This window comes from Pseudorasbora parva, chromosome 3 (genome assembly GCF_024679245.1).
Source record: "Pseudorasbora parva isolate DD20220531a chromosome 3, ASM2467924v1, whole genome shotgun sequence".
In the NCBI taxonomy this organism is placed as follows: domain Eukaryota; kingdom Metazoa; phylum Chordata; class Actinopteri; order Cypriniformes; family Gobionidae; genus Pseudorasbora; species Pseudorasbora parva.
In genome coordinates this window covers 14545032-14562926 of record NC_090174.1, presented here as the reverse complement: position 1 = coordinate 14562926, position 17895 = coordinate 14545032, and the positions used below count along the sequence as shown (strand labels likewise).

The 17895-nt window shown below is 38.3% G+C and overlaps 1 protein-coding gene across 4 annotated transcripts in view; it reads right to left on the bottom strand.

Annotated features, from left to right (window-relative positions):
- The window catches only part of kcmf1 (potassium channel modulatory factor 1), a 47257-nt gene that overhangs the window by 19929 nt on the left and 9433 nt on the right, over positions 1-17895 (bottom strand). For all 4 annotated transcript variants that reach the window (XR_010904285.1, XM_067437878.1, XM_067437879.1 and 1 more), the window contains exons 2-3: positions 2559-2726; positions 2254-2393 (exon numbers count right to left, since the gene is read on the bottom strand). Coding sequence is in view for 3 of the 4 variants with exons in the window: in XM_067437878.1 (XP_067293979.1) it covers positions 2254-2393; positions 2559-2726 (308 nt within the window). In the remaining variant the exon portion in view is untranslated. The remainder of the gene's footprint in view (positions 1-2253; positions 2394-2558; positions 2727-17895) is intronic.

The window sequence follows — 17895 nt, the reverse complement described above, 5'->3', positions numbered from 1 at the left end:
TTGCGAAATCCTGGAGGGACTGTTTAATATACACATACAATAGTATATATTCGGCTACAGTCTGGAGCTCTGCTCTTAGATTAACTTGGAAGCGATTGAATGCAGCTGCGAGTACCGAATATACTCGGGAGTCGGTACTACAGAAATGCTGGTATGGTCACAGTTTTTTAATTTCTGTACCAACTTGGTACCGAATTACCAGTACTTGTGACATCCCTATATGTACAACAAACAAAAATCTGTACAAAAAATGTTATGAGTTAGGACCCATAGACAATAACTGCTGAAATCATAAGCGGTTTCCTTCAAGTATTTTAAAAATTTATTAGAAGAAAATATCCCACCTTTAATATTTGAATTAGTTGCTGTGAATAGTCTTTGCAGTAAATAGTACATTAAACATGGATAATAAAGGTCTTGAGAAAGCCTACAATTGCTTTATAACAGTCATCAGGGGACTCAGACCAAACCAGATTCTGTTATAATTGACAAAAGGTATTTTTAAAGGAATTGTATGCAAGATTGTGGCCAAAACTGGTACTAAAATCACTTTCAAATGACTGTGGAGCGGTGTATCCCCTCTCCCTCTCCCCCTAACTCGAGGTTGCCAGATAAGCTGCAGGATCCAACAGGAACGTTTGTAGCTGCGGTTGTAGTAACTAGAGCAGAGCTGGCAACCCGGATGCCAAAACACTACTGACTTTGTGATTGGTAGATCGGTGGAGGGTGGAGCTTCAGGCCAAAACACAACATGTCAACATCAACATCAGTTAATCTACTACGGATTAAAAAAAAAAAAAAAAAAAAACTGGGCTGGGCTGGGCTGGGCAACAAAAATGTATTTTTTGTTTTATCAGGCCACATCCAGACTAGGGGAGCCTGGTTTGGAGGTGCCTGTTAGGGTGCCCCAGTGTATTTGATCAAGGACTCAACAGAGCATAGAGGATCATTTGAGGAGTGTGTCGCTGGCGGCAGGGAGGGTCCCAGGTGGATCAGATGAAGGTGACTGTGTCCGGGGGGGTCTGTGGGTGGTGGTCACTGACAGCGCTGGAGCGGCTCCCGGACATAGACCATAGTGTCCCTCCACAATAACTGGATTGCCTGGTTTATCGTTCCATCAATATCATGATTTATATTACTTTGAATGTCTGATCCTAACATTACATCTATTATTATTATTACTGTTATTATTATCATATATATTATAGCTAATGCTATCACTAATAGCTACTATCACTACTACTATTACTATTAGCTACTATTACTATCACTACTATTATTACTATTACCTACAATCAATACTACTATTACGATAATTACAATTACTACTGTCACTACTACTGATACTTTTAACTATTACTACTACCACCATTACTGCCATTACTGCTACTATTACTGTTACTACTACAGTTATTATTTATTATTTTTTGTTATGATTACTACCTCAAGTATAAATGTGTTACTATTACTATAAGCATCTCAAATTACCCTTATCCCTTAATACTCCATTGTCTAAACTTACCAAATATATCTGCATACATCACTATATTTATATTCAGTTGTTGTTGTTTTTTTTTGATGGTTTTCCTCTCTGTTTGTTATTGTATTGTTTTTGTTTTTTTGTTTTCTTTGTTGGTTCTCCTCTCTATTTGTTATGGTTTGGTTTTTCTACCCACTATACATGTATGTATGTCTATGATCACTTGCATTGTATAAGCTACTGTAATTTGTTAATTTGCTATAATTTTTTTTTCTCTAATAAAAAAAAAAAAAAAAAAAAAAAAAAAACATCAGTTGAGGGCTGCTGACAACATCTTGTCCGGACTACTATTGTCAGTGATATAAGAAATTATATATTTGAAATTAACATGATATCTTAATGTCTAGTGACATATCAGGGCCATTTTATGATGAATTAAAATACATTTCTTACATACAGTTCCTTTAACATGATAAGTTTTCACCCTAACCAGACGCGACAGCAATGCATGACACATTGGAAATCCCTTTTTTCTTTTTTCTTTGCAAAGTCATGGCTGGCAACAAGACGCATGCTGCGCTTGCAGACGGAGCCCGCCCACACGCTTCATTGATTGGCTGGGATTGTGATCGATTTTGTTGCATCTTTTAGCCTTGCTGCGTCTAGTGTGGACAGACAATTTGCTTGTCGCTGGAATCTTATCGCATCGCGTTTAGTTAGGACATGGTGTCGCATGACTTAAACATTTCAACAAAGACAGCATGTGTACTCACCACCTCTGTAGAGGTCTCTGCGTGCTCTGAGGTCACGTGCTCCTGTAGAGATGTTTCCGTGTAGCCCATTTTACCACAGTAAGGACAAGTAAACGACTGAGGCTGTTCTACTGAGAATGCCTCCCCCCCATAATACAAGTCTGTGAAGAGGTCAGATAAAGGTCAAAAACATTAGCATCACCATCATTACCAAGACTTAGAATGGTCTGTTCACACACTGTGATGTTTTAAACATCATTTAAAATAGGTAACATTATTATTATGTGACAGAGTATAAAAAAAAGGTATTATTTGACATTACTTACCAAAGTCTACCCTGGTTAGTATGCACTGCATTGGGTGCTCCGTGGTGTGTCTAGTTGTTGTGGCTCCACTTTCGTAGCAAGATGCGCAAAGGTCGTAGTCGTAGCAAATTAAACACTTGTATCGGCGCCCTCTGAAGTTCCCTTTTAAACACGCATCACAGCTCACACCTGCGGGAGAGAACAGAGGCATTTAACTCAGAGCAACAGCAGAAGCCCCTCTGAAGACCCCGATCGGATTCATCACGGCCAGGATTCACCTGGTTTGTTTCTATCCATTATTTTTTTAAAAAAGAAACACATCATCGGCACATCATATGACTCGCAGTGGTGCTGCCTTGTTTTGAATGACGTGTGTGTATTGTCTTGTGCAAAGCAGGAGGAAATCATATCACAGCACTGACCGCAACATTTTTCTATATTTGGACAGAGGGCTAAAAGAGTTTTTAAAAAAATGGTTAAGGACATGGCACATTCTAACTGTCACTAGGGCTGTGCAATAAATCAGATATTAATTCATATTTGGTTAATTAAACAACATTGTGAAAATCATGACATTGTGAAAAGTGACATTAATATTTAACATATCTTTGGAGATTTAAACATCAAAGTTTGATTTGTTCCTTCAAACTGTTCCTAATAATTAATTGGTTCAATGATTCAGTAACTTTCCTTATCTAAAAGGGGTCATGAATCTTTTGATGAGGTCATGTACTATAAAAATATCCTGCAATTTTCAGAACACAAAACTTCCTTGTTAGTCCAAAGATAGCTTTTATTGAATACATCTCAGAAAACGACTTTTGTCACAGTACTACATCAACCTCTGCAGAAGATCAACATCTACTTCCACATCATTGCCTCTTTAGCTCCGCCCACTGATTCGCTCATATCATGTAGTAGTAAATACTCCAGCAACAAAGCGATAGAGATGCCTCTGAGGATTACAAGACGTTTTGAAGTTCCAACTTCGAATCAGAATTGTCAAATCATCTATGTGTGTGTAAATGGCTTGGGAGGGGCACGACATTAGTCAGCAGGAGTGTAAAACTATTTTTATTTTCCTTTCCACACTGCACACAGCACAAACTTTAAAAAAAACTACCAAAACTAGACAAACTGACAATGGCTTTCTTATTTAGGTTTAAATAAAGGGTAATGTGGTGGATAAACATAAAACGTTTTCTCATAAAGTTTTAAAGCCGCGATCGAAATACAGAACATCACAAAAAGAACATTTTGATAAATAAACCTAAACAGATGCCTGCCTAGAGAGGAAAAGAACACTGAGTGTGTTTACATGGACGTTCTTAAGCCGATTATGCCTAAAGGGGGTAACACACCGGACGCAAGGCTCCGCACCGCGTCTCAGTATTTCACACCGGACCCTAGGACTGTGCAATATTGAAAAAAAATGTGATATGCGATATTCGATATGCGATACGATATTGCAATTAGTGTGTAAAATCTATTTTAATTATATAAAAACATTTATTTAAAAACTGAGAATTAAACCATTCGTGTTTCACATTCTTTCTGAGCGCTACAACTTCTGAAAGTGACCAGCAGTGTCGTTCACTTTTCTGTGTGTCAGACAGCGCAAGACTGCAAGCTATTGTTTTTTGCAAATTATTGCGTTTAATTACTCTTTTTAACATCAAGCAAGTCCCATAACTAACAGTCGTGTGCCCAGTCTATTCTCTGCTATGTGTCAACCTAAAATGTACACTTTTCACAATGTTGAAGTAACCTATTAAAATCATTCAGATATCGCATGCCGTTGCGATATGCATATTGCGATATGTACATTTGCGATATTTCGATAATTTCGATATATTGCACAGCCCTACAGAAACGCACAAGCTCAATTTTGAATTGACTTCTGACAGAAGAGCTGCATGATGGGTGTATCTTGTAACACAGGGTGAAATCAGTATGTACATTGACGATTTGAGGGAAATATAATATAAATTGAATATAAAACCTTGAAATGGCGCTCTGTGATGCCGAATGCCGCCGCCGGTGTGTGTACACTCAATGAAAACAATGTATTTGAATTTTAAAGACGAGGCGGCGCAGTGCGCCCAGTGTGAAGCTCAGAACCCTTAAAGGGGTCGCACACCGGACGCGAAGCTCAGCGGCGCGACGCGACACGTCTTTAAAATATCGAGCCATATATATTAAAGTCCATCTGAAGCAAATCGATGGGTTTTTGTAAGAAAAATATCCATATTTAAAACTTTATAAAAGTAAAATATCTAGCTTCCGTCAGACCACCATCCGTATTCAACTTGTGCGCATGGGATGCGCATACGCGTTTTCTGCCGCTCTATATTATAATAGTTTTGCGCTATGAGAGATTATTAATAGCTAGGGTTGGGAATCGTGAGAAATTTTCCGGTTCCGGTTCCGGTTCCGATTCCGCCTAACGATTCCGGTTCCGATTCCGGTTCCATTAAAATTATTAAACAAATAGTGGTAAAGGAAAAAGGCACAATACGCAACTTTAAACAATCCTTTTTTGTGTTTATTACTTGCTCTCAAATGAATTTACAGGTTGCCAATGTCAAAAAAAGTTCTATACTATACATATATTACAGGATTAATCGAGCCATATGGAATTTATGGAGATTAAAATAAACATGTTCAAATTTACACCTCTGAAATTGTCTTATTACATTTTCTCTCTCTGTTTTAGGGATGTTAACCGATGACCGTTTGACCCATGGTTGACCGTATCAACGTTAACTGATCAAAGTTGTCGGTTGTCGGTTAAAAAAAAAAAAGTGATCTCTAAATTAGGCTATTATAGACAGTGGACTAAACGCTACTACAGTTAGCCGTCTCATTATAAAATCTTTTTGTGTGAAGTGAACATATCCCTCGCACTCAATTTTTCATAACTCTCCTGTTTGTACTTAATAAACCAATAAAAACATTTGGGGCGAGGTCACAGCGTTTGCGCGCTCACGAGGTTTGCGAAAAGTAAACAGGCTAAACACTCGAGGTTAGATCCAGAGCAGATGACAGTATGAAGCGTCATTCCGCATAAGATGGGCTTACATTTGGAAATATAATATCTACATTTCAGTGGTAACACATAAGGTGTTGATCGTCTTTCTTTATTATTGTTAGCACTAACTTACCTCGAACTAAAGCGGCGTCTCTTCAGAGCTGTCATTTTCTTAAATGAGCCGCGGCAATGTTTCAAATGAGCTCATAACGCTAGACAAATGCCTTTATTTTCAACGCGATCAGCTTGTACCCAAACCATTTTGAAACTAATGAGCCATGGTCCTCGGATTACAAACAAGCTCCTCGGCGCCGCGTTTGCGGGACTCGCGCTGTGGGGGATTTTAAAAAAGTGACGTGAGGGGAAGGGAGGCGGCAGCGCTAAGACAGTGTGTGTGTGTGTGTGTGCGCGCGCGCGCGTGTGTGTGTGTGTGTGTGTGAGAGAGAGAGAGCGGGAGTGCGGCTCGCGGATATGCTCCCAGCGCTTCGCACACACATTGCTCCAGAACCGTTTTCGGAACCGACACTCAGGAATTTCGCGCGGTTCCGGTATTTTTCAAAAATCAGTATCGGTTCTGCATAAGAAACGGTTCTCGGTTCCCAACCCTATTAATAGCCTTTCTTGTTCTGCCCTATCTAGAATATGTTGCTGCCTCATTAAAAAGATGCGCTATACATTTAAAATAAATGTAATTTCTTAGTATATAGGCCCTATTTCTATAAATATATTTACTTGTTTCTTATGAATGTATTTGGTGTAACATTTTACCAGATTTAGAGCTACAATTATTCACTTTTATGGTTTTCGTTATTTTTCCCCATTAAATGTTTAGATTTTATATAATTATTCTGCACTCTTGATTTTATTTTTTTATATTGGTATTGGATTGGTATTGTTTTAGTATCGGTATCGGCCGATACTCAGAATCTTTAATATCGGACCGGTTCTGAAAAAAATGGTATTGGTGCGTCGCTAATAAAAATACAGTAAATCCCTTTTAGAAAGTAATTTGGTGCTCAAATGACAATTGCATTGTTACAGCACTTGGTGGTGACAATGGACAGCTAATATATATTTGTGATTAAATAATTTATTCAAGAGATTCATGATCTGTTTGAAAAAAAAAAGTGATTCTAAACTTTTCCAGAATTGTGCAGCTCTACTCCACATTACACAAGGCTTCCTTAAGACTGGTTATTCATTTATAGTGTGTGAATTAGGATGTAGCCTCAAGTCTTTGTGAATCCACAAGAAGGAGGAGACATACACAAAGCAGACAAAAAGCATCTGGCAATAATCTACTGTGCTGTGGTACTGTACCGCTGGGAGGAATTAGCACAACGAACTAATTCCAGATTTAAATAATGAAATGTTTGCTTGTAAAATTAAATCAGATAGCCTCTTAGCTCCTGAAAGGAAATATGTAGCCTAACAGATTTTCAGTGTTCAGAACAGACCACATTGTGTGTCTCATATTGTGGTCTCGCATATCTTTGGGTTAAAAAAGAAGTTTGGTGAATTATAACTAGCATTTTACTTTATGGCTTGCCAAATGACCTCTGCGGCTTATTCGCAGCAGAGTCCTGCAAACAAACCAAAACTATTCAAAGTGAAAAAATAAAAGGAAGATCTCCATTTGCTCTGGACTGGATGTGTTATTGCATTTACCAACTAGCCTGTAAGGATTTGGGCTTCAGTTTGCATTTCTATATCTTTTTATGATTGACAACATCAAAGCAACAAACAATTAGTGGTTGTCAATGTTTTCGACTCCAAGGTTTCTCTTTGTTCAACAATATTCAAAGTAGAGACCGACCAATATGGCTTTTTAGGGGCCGATGCCAAAACCGATATTAGGGAGTAAAAATCTGATACCGATATATCGGCCGATATTCTTTATGTGTACATTATAGGGGTGCGATGGTACACAAAACTTACAGTTTGTTACATACCTCTGTTTTGAAGGTACGGGTTCGAAGTCATGGTTCGGTACAGCAGTTTAACAAAATTGCTTTATTTTATTTATTTATTAAAGGGGCAGTTTAGGGGGATAGAATGAACAGTTAGTACAATGTAAAGTCCATTACGCCTATGGAAAGTCCCCACAATTCACAAAAACCTACCGTGTGTGTGTGTGTGTGTGTGTGTGTGTGTGTGTGTGTGTGTGTGTGTGTGTGTGTGTGTGTGTGTGTGTGTGTGTGTGTGTGTGTGTTTAGTTAAATAACGATGCAGTAAAGCACTTCATTGTACCGGTTTTAGCTTCAGTGCCTGCAGTTCAAACAGCAATGCACATCATTAATAACTACTGGGACTGTCATACATAACACTGTAATGACAACACTTGTTATAAAACATTGTGAGTTCTCTGGGATTAGTTGTGCTTCAGCACGCTGTTATAGGGAAAGTCTGCATCCAAAATAGGAGTTATTCCATTTCAGGCTGTCTGGGAAAATAAATTGTTAACTTAAAAGTTTGAAACAGCAGGTTATCACCTTCATCGATATGAAGTGCCACTACACATAGCCAATCACAACATAAAGCAACATGGAAAAAAACTGTATTCAGAATCAGAACAGGCACAGACAATAACATGACAACTTAAATGAGAAGGGTCTGACTGCAGAGCCACAGTTTTACCCCAGCAGTTCTGACCACGCATGCGCATTGCGTTGCAAGAGTCTTATGACTTCGAGATGCATGTTACGGCACTGGAAAAGAATAAAATGAAAATGTTATGTATTTATTTATTTATTGTAATTGCACTTGTTTGATTTTATAGTCATTAGCTAGTGATCAACTGTAATGGTAAAATAATGAAATGTTTCAAATGTAACTTGTAAATGTAATAAATAAATGTAAATAAAATTCATTTCTTGGTTATGTCTCCAACAAATTAATAATAAGCTCACACTTTCAGCCTGTTTAAATGTACGTTTTATTTGTGTTCAAGTTTATGCATCTACCCCAGGCAGAAATAATCAACTTGAGGAATTAGTTATCTTGACTTTAGACTAATAATTTAATAATTATAACCTTTGAAATGTCTAGTCAAAAGTTTTTTTTTTTTTATATACCAGGCATTGAAAATACATTGTGTGTTTATTATACCAGGCTGTTCGTTTTTGGAGAACAAAAACATAGGTTAAAAGAAATATTTCAGTGTTCATGACAGCATTGTTTTATATCAGTAAAGGAGCCTGAAGTAAATAACAGCAGGAGCAACAATAATCAATAGATAGTTTTAGGACAGCATCGAATCAGCGTGAACCCGCTGTATTGAAAGATTTGCTTGATTGCACACACTACAATAAGTTTAGAGCGCCCTCTATTGGATGAGATGGTAAACAATAAAATAAAATAAACACATTTACACATTCACTTTTTGTCATTCCGATTAAAATAATTCTGATTGAAAGATTCAGTGGACTGTTAACATGAGACCAAACTGGGGTTTACATGTGCTGACTTTTAATCGGAATCATCACAGCTTTCAGTTTGTCTGCCGCATCAGTAATGTCGATGCCGTCCTCTCCAGCAGCTGGAATGTGTTCACGGATGCCATAGCAACTCTCAACAACCACCAGGACTTGTACAGTTTTATAAAAGCTATTTATTTGTTGTAAAGTGCAATAATCATCTCAGAAAAAATAAATTCTTCTGTCAGGCACAGTGGAAGTAAAAAGTGCCTGGGACAAACGCTGTCAAGATGAGAGGGTGTAGCCAGGCTATGTCTGTGTCATTATGACAACATTATCTTCAAAACTTCTTAAAGGGGGGGTGAAATGCTGTTTCATGCATACTGAGCTTTTTACACTGTTAAAGACTTGGATTCCCATCCTCAACATAGACAAAGTTTCAAAAACTAATGTTGGACGTTTGATGGAGTATTTCTGTGTTAAAAATACTCCTTCCGGTTTCATATTGTTTATAATTTCCATTTTTTGCTTATTTTTAAAAACAAAAGATACAATAAAAAATATTATAATTATGAAATTACACTTAAACAATATTAAATTACTCGTATCATGAAATAAGATTTTGGTCATCCCAACCTGTTCAGAAGTGAAAGGTTATGTGAATGATAACATGGTTGATAATGTGATTTCTGTAAGGATCTTCACACTGGCATGTAGTTATTATAGCACTAAGAGGAGGGAAAGGTCAAAAACCAGGGCAGGAACATGCTGGCCAAGTGACTTTTTAAAAATAAGTAAAAATAAAATAAAACAATGAATAATATGTTCTGTTGTCATATTCATATTATCTGTTTTTTATTTTTATTTTTAAAGTGGTACCGATTTAGTATCGGTATCGAGGTATTTTAGTCTGGTATTGTATCGTAGTCAGAATTTTGGTATCGTGACAACAGAGCATACACACACATGCACACATATATATATATATTACAAAGGCTGTGTTTAAATCATCGTCATGTTAATGTTATATCTTAAAATTAATATGTTATATATATGTCTAAAAAGTGTATCTGCAGCAAAAAAAAATCATTTAATTTTTCCTTCAGGCTTTGCATGCGTTGGTTTTCTTTTGCGCTCGTGACAGCTTATATAAATGTCCACGACGGTGCAGGGAGGATTGTTAAAGCTTACATTAGGGCTGGGCGATATGGCCAAAATTTCATATCCCGATATAGCTCATTTGATATCCCGATAACGATATACATAACGATATAGCAACCTTTCTATTAATTCAGTTTATGAATAGTCTATACAAAATTGCAATGTGGAAATGCAGTTTGAAATGATATACAAAACAAATAAAGGTAGTATGGACTACATTTTTATTTTATTTAGAACCTTTTTTTAAAGCAAGACTGTTAGTAAAGTTAACACCTGCCTAGGGATGTTTACCGATGAACGTTTGACCGATGGCTGACCGTATCAACGTTAACCGATCAAAGTTGTCGGTTAAAATAAGTAAAAAAGTGATCTCTAAATTAGGCTATTATAGACAGTGGACTAAACGCTACTACAGTTGGCCGTCTCATTCCCAAATCTTTTTGTGTGATTGAACATATCCCTCGCACTCAATTTTTCATAACTCGCCTGTTTGTACTTAATAAACCAATAAAAACATTTGGCGCGAGGTCACAGCGTTTGGGTTTGCGCGCTCACAAGGTTTGCAAAAAGTAAACACTCGAGGTTAGAGCCAGAGCAGACGACAGTATGAAGCGTGCATTTCGCTTAAGATGGGCTTACATTTGGAAATATCTACATTTCAGTGGTAACACATAAGGTGTTGATCGTCTTTCTTTATTATTGTTAGCAGTAACGTTACCTCAAACTAAAGCGGCGTCTCTTCGGAGCTGTCATTTTCTTAAATGAGCCGCGGCAATGTTTCAAATGAGCTTCTAAGGCTGGACAAACGCCTTTATTTTCAACGCGATCACCTTGTACCCAAACCATTTCGAAACTAAGGAGCCATTTGTCCTCTGATTACAAACAAGCTCCTCTGCGGCGCGTTTGCGGGACTCGTGCTTCACGCTGTGGGGGATTTTAAAAAAATGACGTGAGTGGAAGGGAGGCGGCAGCGCGTGTGTGTGTGTGAGTGAGAGAGCGAGAGAGAGACAGAGGGAGCGCGTTTATGTATTGCATGGGCATGCCGTGGCGTGAGGTGCATCTTGACGTAAAATTCTGCCATAAACGCCTTATCGTGCCGTAAGCGATAGAGCCTTATATAAAACGATAGACATTTTCTATCGTCCAGACGATATATTTCGTCATATCGCCCAGCCCTAGCTTACATAAAACATTTCTGTTTTCTTACGTTATGTCAAACTAGTATAACAATTAACAATAAGCTTTTTTGCGAATTTGCCGTCCGTCATGTGTGCAGCAACTTTTCTGTGATCAATAAGTCAGCCATTGGAGCAGGACATTCAGATTTTGTGATAAGTAAATGTATATTAATCTGCCTTTTTTTAAGAAAAAATAAATAAATAAATGCAAAACAACTGCTAATATTAATTGTGAACATTGTCTTAAGATGTTGAAGAAAAAAATTAAGTTATATGTTCCTCTTTAAATATTAAAACTTAGTACTAAGTATTTAACTCCCAGTTCACGTTGCCTGTTTAGGGTATAAAAAAAAAACTGTATCCACAGTATTGACAATGAATGGTGTTTCAAGGTAAACCGGGCTCTCCATACTGGTCATTGGATTATTGCAAATTCCAGGGTGACGAGTGAGGGGTCAGTTGTGGGTGGTGGGAGGGCCAGAAGAAATCTCGTTCCAGGACCAGGGCCCTTAAGGAGGAGTTACAACTCATAAATCCTAATATTAACCGTTAACTGATGAGATTACAATATTGAATAATAAAAATACAATTGATGAGTGTCTGTGACCCGTTAAAAATTCACTTTATTCACAGGGTTTTTTTACTGTGCAAAAGCAACATACAGAAAAGATCAACAACAACAGAACAGATTCACACTTTATCAAATTTTCAAGCTCCTGCAGCGTTTCTGACAACAGAGAAAAACAGATTAAAATACAAAGAAAAAACATAAATAAATAGGCCTACACTAAATATTTTTTACTTAAATAATTACCAAATGAAGATGACAAAAACGGGGCGCGTTTAGACTCGTTCGCCGTTGTGCTATTCTTTGACATGACAGAGGGCGACTCTGTAATTGTTCTATAAACCATCAGGAAACAGCAGCGAGAAGAAAATATACGAGAAAATTAGAGGTCGACCGATTCATCGGATTTGCCGATAAATCGGCACCGGTAGCTGTTTGGTGGAACAATCGATTATCTATCACTGTTTACATTAACACGTGAGGCTGCGCGCTTCACAGCACACGCTGCACAGAGCGCTCTGACACATCTGACGCGCGTTTAAAACAGCGAAAGGGAAACAGTATGGGGTGTCCATGGTTACCCGATTGACCGATTAACCGTTAAAAATTGCGTAACCGAGTGAAACATTTTGCTCGGTTAAGTGGCGTCAATGACATGCCTTGAATTTAGTTTTAATATATGTTTGCACCCCTAGAGACCGCCAGAGCGTTCCCAGACATTTGTAATATCCACAAGAAGAAGTCATGACCAGCTTTCTAAGCGGGCAATGAAGCGGGCAAAGAAAGCGTGGGAGCACTTTAAAAATGAGAGTGACGGGGCAAAATGCAAGTATTGCAATGCAGTGCTTACCGCATTCTTCAGGCTATAAGTTGCTCCGGAGTATGAGTCGCATCAGTCAAAAAATGCGTCATGAAGAGGAAAATAACATAAGTTGCACTGGACTAAAAGTCGCATTAGGGCAGAAGCAGAGCGGGAGCCGCGCGCGATGTGCATAACGGAGCAGAAGAAAGAAAGTTTGAAGTGAGAAACTTGTGAATGACTAGAGAAAAGCAGAGGTTACTTTAACTGTAATGAAGAAAACAAAAAAAGCTAATCGCGGACTGAAAGCAAGATGGCTAGAGCTGAAGGAACGAGTCCACAGATGCTTGAACTCTCTGCTGGGAGAGGCTCAGCCGCGCGAGTCAAACGCTGTGTGAATCATTCTCGGCTGCATATTTTACTACATGACCTAATCATGCAGGAGCCCTCGGGGCCGCTTGCATTGCTCGTGAACTGGAGCGCATCTCATCCTAATTTAACAAAACTCAGCATACGCCTCGCAGACATGAAATAGATCTTAGGAAACTTGAAATGTCTTTTAACAATTTAAAACGAAAAGAAATAGGCTACTTTCTGATTAGGTAATCCATGATGTGCATTTCTCTATATAGGAATTCACTACGGAGATGGTGGTCGTCAAATTAATAAACTAAAAATAACCCTGACGCATACTATGGTTAACCGAGTATAAACCGCTACGGGCCTCGGTTAATGAAAAACTGGAAAACGTGCAGCCCTATACAGAACACTTCAGTACATGTTGCCAAATCATTATAAAGTATTTTTTTGGTGACTAGATGCTTTAGCAGCGAAAGAACAGCAGTATGTATGTACTTCACTTTGTCGTCGAGGCTGAGAGGATGCTAACATTAGCAGTAACATTTACCTCAAGCAGTTAAAGCGATGCAACAACTTACTAGGTGATGTAAGAAACCAGACTGTGTGGTCATGCATCCGACAGAAATATAAACACATCAGAAACGTATTTGAAGGTGAAAATTAATATTCGAATTAAAAAAAAAAAAAAACTGAAAAAAATCCCCCGCCGCGGCAGTAGAGGCGTGGCTGTCTGCTTTGTGAGTGAGCGCACGCATGGGGGTTCAGGGACAGGTCACAGGAGTCACACGTTGACCCGTCTTGCAGTGAAGATGGCAGAAAGTGCAGAGCCCAACTCGACCGCAGCAGAGAAAGAATGCAAGCTATGTAAGATACAGTTAGCATACCATGCCTCATTTTATTGCTTTCACTGCTGGTGTGATTATTTACCATGTCAAGGAAAAGTTTCCATGTTATTGACATAATGCGCGTTATTGACAAAATGCGCGCCCAGATGTTCGAATAGTTTGAAAATTCGTGTTTGTTTTTTAGGGAATATTCGAACGTCATTTTTGAGCAATTTTGACAGCCCTACCCTGGTGTAGACGTGTGGTTGCAAGTGTCCACGTACCCCGTGAGTTAACAAATACAGCATATTTTTCTTTAATGATGCAGCAAAATAACCTTTTAAACCGTTTAACTTATAGTATTAATCAGTCAAAATTGTTACTTTCTGTTAACGGTTAAACTGTCAATATGTGCATCCCTACCTGATATATAGATGTCATTAAATCACCTTAAATGCATCACAGCAACTTGCCCTGAATTCATAAATGCCACCTACATCACTACCAAATAGAACGCAGCCATATTTTCGACCAATCACGCCCTGTGGCAACCCGAACTGCCCATTTGAATCAGAGAGAGAGACAGAAATACCTGGAGAAAATGTATATTTTAGGCTGCGATCCTTATTTGTTACCCCCCAGTTTTCTTTTGTCCATTATTATATATATCTTGTACATAACCCCTCCCCATACAGTGGAGATCACTTGAAGGCTTTCAAGAGTACCGATGCATATCAATATGCTGTGGCTTGCAACGTGTCAGCGGGAAATTTTCCGGCTCATATTATTCTCACATGCAGTTCCAGATTCAGCGTTTTGACTGAACCTCTTCTGCTTCTGCTACATGAGATGAGAACACATTCTTATAATTTTCTGGGTCTTAAAGGAGTCTGCGTTTGTGATATATGTCCTTATTTCAAGCAGAACTCGCTGGATGCATTTAAATTTGCTCTAAGTATGCGTTTTTGTCACCTATCACATGCGCACTTTAATAAGCAGACATAAAGCAGGTTAATGCGTTTACATGCCACATCGGGGTAAGAGGCACAAAAAAAACAAAACCTGTCGACCGGTTTAAAAGAAATACTCTGATAAAAGAAATCAGGTTACTGCGTTAACATGACTAACATTATGTTCATTGTCTGCTTATTAGGCATAATTGGAACGTGCACACACCCGCTGTCAGTGTAAGTTAGATAAATTAGCGGGCTTTTATCTCTAACTTCCGAACCGAATGAATCAAAACCAAATCTTCCTGACTCATTTATTATTCATTGAAATATCAAACATCAGAATCTCAATCAAACACTTGAGCTCATAAACGCACGGCAGAATAAAGCCTCCAAAGAAAAAAACAATAGTTTACAATTCATCCATTCATTCAGAAACATACAACATCGTCCCTTTTTGACAGTACAGGAAGTAGTAAAGATGGCAGCAAAGCTACAGTGACACCATGTGACCCGAACAAATTGATGCATTCAAGTCCTCCTGGGATGGTGTTTACGACATCATGTGCGTTCAAGTCTCTTTGGTCGGAGCAAGATGGCGCAGGGCTCTACATAACGCCCATTTTGGGCGCATTTACGCCTAAAAATTACTGCGTGCGACTGTGAAAAAATATTTAGGCACACCGGTGCGAGTGACCCGATCTATTCTCATGAATGGATGTGTAGCCTAATACAATCGGAATAAAAACTACAACACGGAGTGAATCAACACTGAGAAACTGATAGGCTACGTTTCCTACTGCAATCAACTGCTTTTCGTGCCTTCAGTCAGCAGAAGAAGTGCAAAAACATGTGCGACGGACTACACTTCAAACAACGATTGTTTACAAAGTGAAACGTGTGTGACGACGCAGCCATGCGCACTTTACCAGACACCTCGCGCTGTTTATTTACAACCAAATCAAAATGAACTGGAAATACCACATTTGGATTATCATAAACAAGCTCAGAAATTAGCGGATGCTTGGGGCATAAATGCCATCAAACAATAATGTATTAACAATACATTTAAAAAGCCCTTGAGTTAATCTTTATCACTCATGCTGTTTAAAAAAATACTAAATGTATATAACGAGCAAGCATATCATGAAGATTTTTTCCAAACCGGGTTTTTGTCTTATTCTGAATCACTGTACACACAAAATAAGTTATTCCCGCTGCGGATTAGCACAATATCTGCGTGACTCGTATTTTTTTTACGGTCTATGGACTCACCACAAACAGAGAGAAGTAGATCCGGCTGCAATGTTCTTCCACGAGCCACATGCGGTTCTGTTTATGAAGCGCCAGAGCGCCAAAAGTTACGGCTTGCCATAGCTCCGAGTATTGGCATGATTGCATGTGTGATACTGATCTCGTACAAAAATCTATTAGACAAGTTGATATTGAGTAACAACGTTTTAGCCACAACACTGTCTATTTGTGAAAATCAAAGCCCTACCAGAACTGATTCGATTCGATTCAAATGAATCTGTGTTTTGAACTATTGACTGAATGACTTGCCGCCACCTACTGGCGGTTTTATTTTCATATTTATACTTTGCATGGGCTTTTTATTTAAAATATTAAACTTTTAAAGTTTAATTTGTACATATTTCTAAATTCAAAAACGTATATGTAAAACATTCATACAACATTAACCCATGCATTAATGCATTAAAGGCATAGGTGTTTGATTGTATGAAGTCCAGTTCTGCTTTGTGTGTGTGTGTGTGTGTATGTATTTGTGCTGTGTGTGTGTATGTATTTGTGCTGTGTGTGTGTGTGTGTGTGTGTGTGTGTGTGTGTGTGTGTGTGTGTGTGTGTGTGTGTGTGTGTGTGTGTGTGTGTGTGTGTGTGTGTGTGTGTGTGTGTGTGTGTGTGTGCTGTACTCTCAGAAGTTAATGATAATATTATGTCAGAATTATGTTGAATTTAAGAAATTGACAGATGATGCATACATTTAATAAGATTAGACAAATATCGTCCTGTAATGGGAAAGTTATAATTGGAATGTGTTTGATGGATTAGAATGTGCTCCTAAATTTTTGACTGTGCTCCTAAATTTTTTAAATTAGGAGCACAAGTGCTCCTCAAGAAAAAAGTTAGCGTAGAGCCCTGTGGCGGTGTACCTACAACGAATCCGCATCAGGTGAGTTTTAATCTTTTACGTTTTTAATTATCTATGAAGCCACCTTAAACGGTATTGTATATACTAGGCTAATTGTTATATTACAATGCTAGCTAGCTTTGTTGTAAATGACAAAGTCTGACAATGTCGTTACTAAATACGTCAATACAGACGTTGCATTCATTGATTCCACCAAGTTTCATGTTTCTCACTGACACGCCCCCAAATCGTACAGGTCTGGGTTTTTAAAAAAATCCCAAACTTCCCACTGGTATTCACGACTTCGTGGTGGCATTCTTGTGCCTTCAACTTGTAAATACGATCTTTACGACATGACAAACACACCATATCAAGTACCACATAACCTGTAAATTAACCAAGGGTAGCATAACACTAATATAATGTCAATAACCTTTCTGCACTCTACTGGACCATGGCTGTGAGTTTGAGGGCCTTTATTCATTCACTTCCTCATTTCTTATCACTCAGAAAAAAATGCAACCTGTACCACTGGAGCCATGACCAAGATGAGGCATTTTGATGAGCATGGGAACAGGGTGATGAATCCTAACTAGTTTATCATTTACTTTGCACTGCACAGGTCAACCCCCCTCGATTCATCTGCTACCATCTCCGGCTCCTTCTCTGGCTATCACCAGACCAAGCTCAATTTAAAGGGTAACTCTAAACCAACTTTTTTTAGTTAATGATCTGCAAGACTGGGGCTTTATTAATGCTGTTTATTGATTTGAGTAAATGTTTTGACATTTGGGTATAAAGTGTTTTAATTCTATAATATATGGTGTAAAAACGTCTTCGTGCTGCCCTCTTAAGATTGAACGGTGGCTACTGCAGTCGTATTTTCCTATTGGACGTTGTGGTGCATCGTGACGTAGGATGG